Genomic DNA, 11,270 nt, shown 5'->3' with positions numbered 1-11,270 from the left:
CCGAAAAAAAGGTTACAACAGTCAGAAGCAATTTAAAACTTTTACATAATTTGTCTATGTATTTTTTAAACATTCATGTCTGTCCATCGCTCAATTTTATGACTAGCAATAAATTTATCCAACCGTGCATATAATAGAACATGGAATATTGTATTATTATATCGAGAGGCCAGCCGTGTGTGCACCTGTTACGGACATCTCCCGCGTAATCCATATTTTACAAACGCAATATCGATAGCCGCTAGCGAGATATTTCCTTTGTTCCGCCTAGAATTAACATCATTAATAAATTGCAGCATCGAGAATGACTAGCAGCGTTTTGCTCGGACGCGCGCTGAATCGCGTTATTTGCGAAGAACAATCGCGGAGATGAGTACCGTGCGTCCGAGTGCAAAAAATACCGTGTAAAATTTGCAATCCCATCAACGGGTCACAATTACAATCTGTCTGCCGAAATATCGTAAGAGCTTTCACTCTTCCACTATTTTTAGCCCAGGAAAAATTATGCAGAAATAAAATTCATAGATGAAATCTATGTTTATGCTGTGATTTTTACACTAAATTTAAGATTAAATTATAATACAACCCACAGAGCTAGCGGTAATACAAACATATTATTAACAACATCTACATTTCCTGGGCAATCCGGATCTCTAATTAACCTAATTGTTTATCATCAATTCATTCGATAACGTTATTCAAATTAATATATCCCGAATATCCGTGACACACGGAAATCAATCGCGCATACGATGATATAATATAGCTGTAAAAAAACGAAAGAGAGGTTTGATGACAGAGATTGAAACTGATATCACACTATTGGAATTTTACAATTTTTTACATACGATAAGCAAAATGAAAAAAGTGAAAGATGATTAATGTCTCTTATTGTTATCATACACTGGGTGTCCGTATTATTGAATAAATTTATAATTTATTTTTGTAAATATTTATACGCATATTTCACAATTATAACAAAGAAAAATAATGTATATAAATTTAAAACTTATTATGTTAAATCATAAAATATTGATATAAAAACAATATCGTTAATACTAGTTCTGTCCAAAATTTATATTATAAACAATGTATTGTTTATGATACCCGTTAAAGATTTTTAGTACTGTGGTTTTGAAAGAATAATGACATACGATACGATATGCGTGGTATAGAATTGCTTCCAAAATTATTTTGCTATTCAATCCTTAAGCTCGCTGACAGGCGAATTCATATGAAAAGACGGCTAAAATATTTCGCAATACTTTTTTGCAATTTTGTTATTCAGCTGAAAAAATCGAGATGAAAAATGGTCTAGCTGTTTTTTTTTCGTCACGCGCATTAAAGTTATGTTAATGCGTGTTCTGACGCAAGTGGACTTTATCCCTTTTGAAATGATAAAAAAAAGATGACTCATGCGAAAAGAGCACTTCTTTCTGTATGTATGCGTTAGTAATGGTTGATTTAAAATCACGTTAACATTCTCTTAGCAGCCGTTTGACAAATAAAAGACAAATAAAAAAAAATACTCCGTTAACTATCGCGAAGCATTGACATATAGAATTCGGCATTTCGAGGAATGAGCAAGCATGTTTATGTATTCTTTTTAATCGTATGGTATTTATTAACCAAACGTTTAACATAACGTTTAACATAAATTTCAGTTAAAAACATCCTTATTCGACTATAAAATAGCACTTTAAAACAAGAAATGACGTGTTCTAAAAAGTCAGACTGAAAAGAAACGATGAGCGTGAATTCATAGCAGAATTAGCTTTCAATATAATAAAAATGAAATCAGCACACAATTAAACTCGTGAATGAAATATCATCAATGTGATAGAGAGATGATACAATCAACGTAGTTCGAAATGAAAAGTTGATAACAAAAATTTGATGTAAATGGAATTAGTACGATAGAAAGGGATATGTCAAAGTTACGATAAATGCATATTAAAGTCCGGAATTAAAAATTAAAACGAACATTGTCGATGTCACCTGAATAAAAAACTAAAACACTGCGGTGCGCAATATACATCCGGGAAGCGCATTCTTCGAGTAACTCGCGGGAAAAGTCGGAATGGAGAAATTTTGCACGTTCTATTCTCGCGCGCGAGAGACTTGGAGCTACCTGGCGGAGTCTCGGGTACTTTAGCGGCCGGCTTTTAGACACTTTTAACACGAACCAAGGGCTTTGAATTCGCGCGTGTAGAATATTCCATGCGAAATCCAGACGTAACCCGAGAGAGCCGCGGCCCGCCGCCCGCCCACGGCCCGCGCGTGTCCTCGTTCGCTTTGAATTTATTATAACTTCGCGTACAAGGATATCTGTCCCGAACCCTTCCACGGCATGTGCGCCTCGGGTCATTCCTGCAGAAATTCAATTCGTTATACGCCCCTGCGCGCGTTACTTTATTATGTGCAGACGCCGCAAAAAATCACGCTGGGATGCGCAAACTTTTTCCTCTTTAGGGGCGAAAGGGGCGCACAGAGTATTTCCGGCGCATCCTTTATTTACCTTTCTGGATTGCAAACACGAAATGCCAAAGAGGAAAAACCTTTCATTTCAATGATAGACTTGAATACTTCTTGAATTGTAAATAGAAATTGTTAATAATTGAATTTAATTAAACATTGAAAAATTTCCCAGGCAACGCGAAATCAAAGAAACATTTCAATTGTAATTTACGTATTATATTTTTACTCATATTATCTAGATTTATATAGTTTTAAGTCATTTTTATTTTAATAAAATTTCAATTTGAAGTCTAATTATATCCCTGAAAATATCTAATTTTGCAGATATAAAAATATTCCGTTGAATTTTCGCTGTTATTTCGATGATTGGGTCAAATGTCTGGGACTTTTTTTCATTTTCTCTCCTTTTCGCCCTCTATTTTTCCTCCGATGTAAATTTACACGTGGGCGGTAACTTGACCCTCTCTCGTGTATGTCGAAGAGACCTTAGCGTCGGACACGCGTCCACGCATACATGATGCATGCCGCCTTGCGGAGACAAAGGTTGTCTCAGCACACCTAATATTTGGCACACGGAATGTCTGGTGCAAATTGGCGTGCCACGTGTGGACATACAAGTTATCCTAAAATTACTGCGTTCCCTGGTCTATCCTTGGCCCATTTCGGACCTGAATTTTCCAGGCAGCGGCGGACTTAACGACTTTCGTGTTATCTGAGTAATAATAATGAATAATAATGCTAACGCCATAACGTAATTCTGTAACGCAAGTAAAACACACAAAGTATTTTCACAGTTCGTATAGCTTGTCCTTCGCATACTTTATATCGCGCGCTTATAATCTCGTGATATTATATATATATATATATACATAAAGAAAAAAAAGGAGACACGCGTGCGCGTAACATTTCTATACTCACGTCAGGTTTTGCGAGTTCTTTTATCTTTCATGCATATAAATACGAGCGTCGGGCATATTATCATATAAACACGTCTGATGAATCGGCAAAACTGAACGTCCAGCTACGTCGCGCCATTGGTCAATCATAAAATTCAACAGTAAACCGCAGTTTTACCGCGAGCAATAAACGCATCACAATAATAAAACAAAACACCAGTTGGAAAAAGCCTGCGACTCTGGAAAGAAACGAAATATAAGGCTCAAAAAATGTAAAAAAAAAAAAAAAAAATAATGTGCGGATAAATGAATGGAAATTTAAGGAAATTAAATATTTTATTTTATACCGGAATCAGAATTAAATGATAAGGGCAAAAACGCTTTCGCAATTAATCCGATATTGAAGTTTGAAAAACTGAAAAAATATAAAGCTTCTATAAATATTTGATCCGCTATCAAAAGGGCTACAGATCGAATTTTCGCATAAGTGACGATGATCGCTTTATTGTCGGCGATCGTCCACATGCAGACGCATAAGGGAATTGCACTCTCGTTACGTATGCGCGGCGCATAACCGTGTGTTCGGCCCGAGCGCTGTCATTATCGTCGCGATTATGCATATTCAGATAAGCAATCAACACCATTGAGGCACCGGGCAAGGGTCGCATAGCTTGAAACGGGGATTTGCTCGAGAGCTGCTATTAGAAACGTAGAGAAAGGATTCCAAATATCATTCCGCTTTTGCAAAAACTGATAAGTACTGCACGGAGAGTATTGATAGAAAAAAAATAGATAAAACAGCAATTTTGCCATAAAACAAAAGAATGAGAAATAAACAAGATTAAAAGATTAAGGACACAAAATCAAGTTTATAAATAAACATTGTAATTTCTTCCAAGTTATTTCCGGATATTTTCCAACGCTGTAATGCTGTAATAACTGTCATAATTCGGACTTTTATCCCGCAATGTGTATCCTTGATCGTGCGAATCCCTCGATTTCTAGAAGCGCGTTCTTCAGAAGCGACAGCAACCATAAGGACGTTTAATAACCGGGCCAACATTATCCTAGAAATTGCTCGACGGCTGCTTGGCGCGAGCCAGCCTCGCAATTTCTTCGTCGGCAAGAACGAGCCACTAAATCCCGAGGAAAAGTGTCCTCTCGCCGGCGCGCGGCGTATCGCCGTCAGTCAAATCGCATAATCGGCGATTTTTTTCCGCGCTTCGCCCGGCGAACGGACGTATCGCGTAAGTAGAAAAGGACTGCGAAAAGAGACAGGAAGACAAGTAGTCGTAGACGAGAATAGGATATATAGGGTGTCTCAGGCACATGTTTCATCGATTAGAAATGAAAAGAATTTTTCAGAATTTTTAAAACGCAAGAAAGATCGACGCGATTTATAAGCAGAATATTTATATAGTTTAAATGGGAAAAATAAAATTTAAACAGAAATATAAGGAAATCAAACTAAGAACGATTTTTCTTTTCAACATCAAGACCTACGCAGCGTTTGAGTTATGGCCAATTAAAAATAAAACAAAATTATCTAATTAAACTTCAGAGATCGCGATTGGATAACGAGAAACCTTATTCCTTATTTAACGTTTAACTGAATAGTGCTTTAACACTGCTTTTACTCGGCGCTTACTTATGAAGGTGTTTAACATAAAAAATTACGAGAGCGAATTACGAAGAAGAAATTCACCGAGAAATCTGCGAGCGACGCAGATACCTCGGGCACCCGGTATAATGTTTTAATTTCGCGGAAAATCTGACGATGTAATTTCTAGAGTAGGGCGACGCCCGGCAATTGTTTCAGCCTGGCTTTCACCCCCGCATTATTCATGAGTCGACCCCTCTTTTTTTCGCCAACGAGAAAAGCGGGCGGTCCGTCTCTGTACCTCCGTCGGTCTCCCTTTCTCCGCTCCTCATTTGGTGCTCTTTCTTATTCCTTCGGGAATAATCATCTTTGTGAAAAGCCTTCGGTTCATGGGAACGTGCATTCAGACATTGTTAACCTTCGCATTAACCCCGATGGGAATCAATGATCCTTCTTTGTGTCTAATTTAATTCTTTCAGCGCTGATTTTTTTATATTAAAAAGCACATTGATGTATATGCACGTCGTTTGTAAACGACGCTTTGTATTATGCGCTTACGTGGACGATGGCGATTTCGCGGACCCAAATTAGTCTGTAGGCCGATTTTAATTGCGCTAATTGCCATAATTTCTACGAAATCCCCGTCCACCGGTGCGAACGCCGGCGTAGCTTTACGCAGTTGCGGAAATCGCTGTAATTCGGAATACGAGTATACTCGGAATAGCGTTTTCCATCCCCTCTCGCTTCTCCGTGGAATTCCATAATGGTATATATCACCTCTCATAATTCCCCGGGGAGACTTTATGGCCCTTTTCCCACGGGACACAATATAAAACATAAAAATGTACGGGGCGATTCATATAAGAGTATACAATAAAGAAAAGCGTGCACATAATACAATAAAATCCATAACGAAGATATGACGCATCTCGATATATCCAAATGATTCTGGAATCGGAAATCTTACAAGAAATATTTATCGTATTATTTACCTTCATAAATAATAGCAACTTGAAACTTGAATTCTGCGCCGAGCTTGTAGCTTAAAATCGGCCATTATTTTTCCGAAAGAATCCGCATTATCGCATCGTGCATCGCCAACGTTATATTTTACTTCGTGCGTAGATCTTTATCCCTATATCTCATCGAGAATCTGTCGATCCTGAGAAAGCCGCAAAGGGCGTCGCCTCGAGCCTTTCGCATCTCCTTGGCGCATTTTCATGGGACAAAGGCCGAATGAAAATCCCGGAGAGGCACATTTGTTCGATACGACGCGTACTTAAATTCCTGTTGCATTTGCCGAAGGGTTCCATCGCATCGTCCCGATTGAAAAGCTTTTATTTTCTCGCGTACATTCGCCATACGCTTCTTCCGATATATACTGCGGAAAGAATTTCTATTGTTACGGATAACTCTTTACAATATCGCGTATCTCTTCTCGCAAGGTTTTTTTTACGCCGTTAATTACTCAAAGTTAATTTTATTAATTTATTATATCGCGGAGTATAGTGAAAGATTTGATTACAATTTTGGAACAGATATCGAATATCAATACTTGCACTCGATAAATGAATAATGCTATTGGTATCTCGATTAAATTTAAGCATCCCCAGGCGCAGTCAGCAGTTACTATTCACGAATAGCGTTTACATGCTAATAGACGTTTCCGAGCGAATCGATCGATGCGGCTTCCTCAGCAGTTGCAATGTCGCCAAGGACCTCTCGCAACGACAAGTTAAATTAATAAGCCTTACACAGTCGAGAGAGCTCGCCCCGTTATTCAGTCGAACGACGATGAGACGTCATAAGGTGACACACGACTATTGCAATTCCCACCCGTTTCTCGTTAAGTGCAGTTAACAGCAAGCGGGTTCGCAAACGAGGCGAACCGCAATCCCGAAGCGTTACGATTTCTCCCTTCGAGGCCAGCAGGCAAAAGGGCTGTTCGCGGAAATAGCTCGCACGTAGCAAACACGAGTCCTTTTAGTCCTTCCCGCCACAAGATAATCAGCCTAGGAAAGCGCTCGTCCTTTCATTACTCGTGTAAACACGAATTAGCATATCTTTTCCGCACCGATACATTCTCTGACATCGTAAACGTTTAATTCAATGTATTAAGAATGTATAAAATAATTCAATGTACAAAAAGAGATAGAACATTTCGTATAATTTTAGTGGAAATCAAGTGGTTTTGTTAAGTTAGATATATTAAATATCAAAGGAAGCACAAGGAAACAAGTAAACTGGATTTGAGGAATTTGTGATTCTAATTAAGAACTTTAGTCGAAAAATTAGATTTCTCTTATTATTTCTTCGAATTTATTTATTGTTAATATTTACAACTTTATTCTTCCATCTAATATCGTAAACTTAATAAAAAATACGGAAAGGCTTCAGCAAAACGTTTAGCTGAACAGCTCATAATATTCGTAACAACACATTTAATAACCCATATAATGATTCACTTTCAGTTGTATATAATTATAAAATTGCTTCTCTATGCTAACGTTTATAACCACGCAATCTTAAATAGGAAAATAGTTAAATTTTAAAATAGCCTCTAGTTAAATATGATCAGTAACACATAAATGTGTAACAATTTTATTGTCAAATACACCGTTATTATAATAGATTCTAATACTGATCTATTTCTAGGTGAATAATTTTGTAACTGCTAAAGAAATCAATAAATATATACATAATTACTTACTTGTCTAATTTTAACATTAATCCTGATAGGTGTGCAACAAATGAATTGTTACCAACTGCTTTCTCGAAATATCCGGAAGATCAGAAGTCTGCAACAGAAAAAGTTGTCTTTTTAAATAAAAAACTGAAACAATCTCATTCAGATAGCAAATACTAAATGATGTATAATCATGACATTCAGAGATCTTGGTGGTAAAAAGTATCATCATTCTCGCACTAGATATTATATGATAAGGACTGTACGATGAAGCTTACCTTAGAGAGTTTTGAAAGATACAGGTTTCTCCGTTATAAAATGTAATATCACAGCAATCCAAACAAAAAAATTATTAAATTTTATTAATCTTATTGTTACTTTTCTATTTAAATTTCAAGTTATTGTAAATAATAATCAGATAGCAAATACTATATTAATCATGGCATTCATAGATCTTGGTGGAAAAAAATCATCATTCATAAACATTGATATATTACACAATTTAAAAAAAAAATGAGATTTAGATAATAATTAGAAATTACCTGTAAAGTGAAAACTTCTGTCGTCTAAATTTCGAGTTTTGGGTGTTAAATCTGAAAAAATAAACAAAAAATTCTTTACTTTTCTTAAATCATCTATATCCAATATTGATATGATTTTATGAAATCAGAAGTAGCAAATTGAATAATCATGGCATTCAGAGATCTTGGTGAGCATTATAACATCATATTATTTAAATTTAAATAAAACAAACAAAATGATTAAAAATATAAATACCTTTGTATAATTTTGAAATGCTGGTCCAACGGAAGGAAAGAAGTTTCGCCAATAATCTGAATAATAAAGGTACTGTATTAGTATTGAGATCATCATTTTTCTATTTAAATTTCAAACTGATGTATGATAATCAGTTAGCAAATACTATATTAATCACGGCATTCAGAGATCTTGGTGGAAAAAAATCATCATTCATAAACATTGATATACTATTACACAATTTAAAAAAAAAATGAGATTTAGATAATAATTAAAAATTACCTGTAAAGTGAAAACTTCCGTCGTCTAAATTTCGAGTTTTAAGTGTTAAATCTGAAAAAATAAACAAAAAATTCTTTACTTTTCTTAAATTATCATCTATATTCAATATTGATATGATTTTATGAAATCAGAAGTAGCAAATTGAATAATCATGGCATTCAGAGATCTTGGTGAGCATTATAACATCATATTATTTAAATTTAAATAAAACAAACAAAATAATTAAAAATATAAATACCTTTGTATAATTTTGAAATGTTGGTCCAACGAAAGGAAAGAAGTTTCGCCAATAATCTGAATAATAAAGGTACTGTATTAATTGAGATCATCATTTTTCTATTTAAATTTCAAACTGATGTATGATAATCAGCTAGCAAATACTATATTAATCACGGCATTCAGAGATCTTGGTGATCGTTATAACATCACATTATTTAAATTTAAATAAAACAAACAAAATAATTAAAAATATAAATACCTTTGTATAATTTTGAAATGCTGGTCCAACAAAAGGAAAGAAGTTTCGCCAATAATCTGAATAATAAAGGTACTGTATTAATTGAGATCATCATTTTTCTATTTAAATTTCAAACTGATGTATGATAATCAGCTAGCAAATACTATATTAATCACGGCATTCAGAGATCTTGGTGATCGTTATAACATCACATTATTTAAATTTAAATAAAACAAACATAATAATTAAAAATATAAATACCTTTATATAATTTTGAAATGCTGGTCCAAAGGAAAGAAAGAAGTTTCGCCAATAATCTGAATAATAAAGGTACTGTATTAATTGAGATCATCATTTTTCTATTTAAATTTCAAACTGATGTATGATAATCAGCTAGCAAATACTATATTAATCACGGCATTCAGAGATCTTGGTGATCGTTATAACATCACATTATTTAAATTTAAATAAAACAAACAAAATGATTAAAAATATAAATACCTTTGTATAATTTTGAATAGCTGGTCCAAAGGAAGGAAAGAAGTTTCGCCAATAATCTGAATAATAAAGGTACTGTATTAATTGAGATCATCATTTTTCTATTTAAATTTCAAACTGATGTATGATAATCAGCTAGCAAATACTATATTAATCACGGCATTCAGAGATCTTGGTGATCGTTATAACATCACATTATTTAAATTTAAATAAAACAAACAAAATGATTAAAAATATAAATACCTTTGTATAATTTTGAATAGCTGGTCCAAAGGAAGGAAAGAAGTTTCGCCAATAATCTGAATAATAAAGGTACTGTATTAATTGAGATCATCATTTTTCTATTTAAATTTCAAACTGATGTATGATAATCAGCTAGCAAATACTATATTAATCACGGCATTCAGAGATCTTGGTGATCGTTATAACATCACATTATTTAAATTTAAATAAAACAAACAAAATGATTAAAAATATAAATACCTTTGTATAATTTTGAATAGCTGGTCCAAAGGAAGGAAAGAAGTTTCGCCAATAATCTGAATAATAAAGGTACTGTATTAATTGAGATCATCATTTTTCTATTTAAATTTCAAACTGATGTATGATAATCAGCTAGCAAATACTATATTAATCACGGCATTCAGAGATCTTGGTGATCGTTATAACATCACATTATTTAAATTTAAATAAAACAAACAAAATAATTAAAAATATAAATACCTTTGTATAATTTTGAAATGCTGGTCCAACAAAAGGAAAGAAGTTTCGCCAATAATCTGAATAATAAAGGTACTGTATTAATTGAGATCATCATTTTTCTATTTAAATTTCAAACTGATGTATGATAATCAGCTAGCAAATACTATATTAATCACGGCATTCAGAGATCTTGGTGATCGTTATAACATCACATTATTTAAATTTAAATAAAACAAACAAAATGATTAAAAATATAAATACCTTTATATAATTTTGAAATGCTGGTCCAAAGGAAGAAAAGAAGTTTCGCCAATAATCTGAATAATAAAGGTACTGTATTAATTGAGATCATCATTTTTCTATTTAAATTTCAAACTGATGTATGATAATCAGCTAGCAAATACTATATTAATCACGGCATTCAGAGATCTTGGTGATCGTTATAACATCACATTATTTAAATTTAAATAAAACAAACAAAATGATTAAAAATATAAATACCTTTGTATAATTTTGAAATGCTGGTCCAACAAAAGGAAAGAAGTTTCGCCAATAATCTGAATAATAAAGGTACTGTATTAATTGAGAATATCATTTTTCTATTTAAATTTCAAACTGATGTATGATAATCAGCTAGCAAATACTGTACTAATCATAGCATTCATAGATCTTGGTGTATAAATATATATATCATTTTTTTACATTTACATATATAATACATAAAAATACTTTCATAAATAAAATTTACCTGAATAACACAATTGCCAGGGATGCGACTTATTTTTTCAATAAACCTAAAACAAATAAAATTCCATATAATAAAATATAAATATCACAGTATAGTGTTTATTTTTAATACAAAAAATAAACAAATACTATACATTACCACAAAATATATATAAATGCTTACCTCAA

At 33.5% G+C, this 11,270-nt stretch overlaps 1 protein-coding gene across 1 annotated transcript; it reads right to left on the bottom strand.

The window, feature by feature from the left end:
* Positions 1–7,265: 7,265 nt before the first annotated feature.
* On the bottom strand, positions 7,266–11,238 carry LOC105674375 (uncharacterized). Its single transcript, XM_067347829.1, has 15 exons — positions 11,232–11,238; positions 11,104–11,131; positions 10,857–10,912; positions 10,617–10,672; positions 10,377–10,432; positions 10,137–10,192; positions 9,897–9,952; positions 9,657–9,712; positions 9,417–9,472; positions 9,177–9,232; positions 8,937–8,992; positions 8,438–8,493; positions 8,203–8,253; positions 7,939–7,966; positions 7,266–7,772 (listed from the first exon to the last, which is right to left on the bottom strand). The coding sequence occupies exons 1-15, from the start codon at positions 11,236–11,238 to the stop codon at positions 7,733–7,735; spliced, it is 714 nt and encodes a 237-aa protein (XP_067203930.1). The 3' UTR covers positions 7,266–7,732.
* Positions 11,239–11,270: the final 32 nt, after the last annotated feature.

The sequence above is a fragment of the Linepithema humile genome, chromosome 1 (assembly GCF_040581485.1).
Source record: "Linepithema humile isolate Giens D197 chromosome 1, Lhum_UNIL_v1.0, whole genome shotgun sequence".
Classification (NCBI taxonomy): domain Eukaryota; kingdom Metazoa; phylum Arthropoda; class Insecta; order Hymenoptera; family Formicidae; genus Linepithema; species Linepithema humile.
Note: the sequence above shows the minus strand (reverse complement) of the source record. Positions and strands in the feature narration are given on the sequence as shown.

Excerpts from the sequence above, each read along its gene's own strand:
- LOC105674375 (XM_067347829.1), bottom strand. Across the intron at positions 8,494-8,936 it reads CATTTCAAAATTATACAAAG|ATTATTGGCGAAACTTCTTT; the intron begins GTATTTATATTT and ends TTTATTATTCAG. Across the intron at positions 7,967-8,202 it reads CAGAAGTTTTCACTTTACAG|AAACCTGTATCTTTCAAAAC; the intron begins GTAATTTCTAAT and ends TTTATAACGGAG.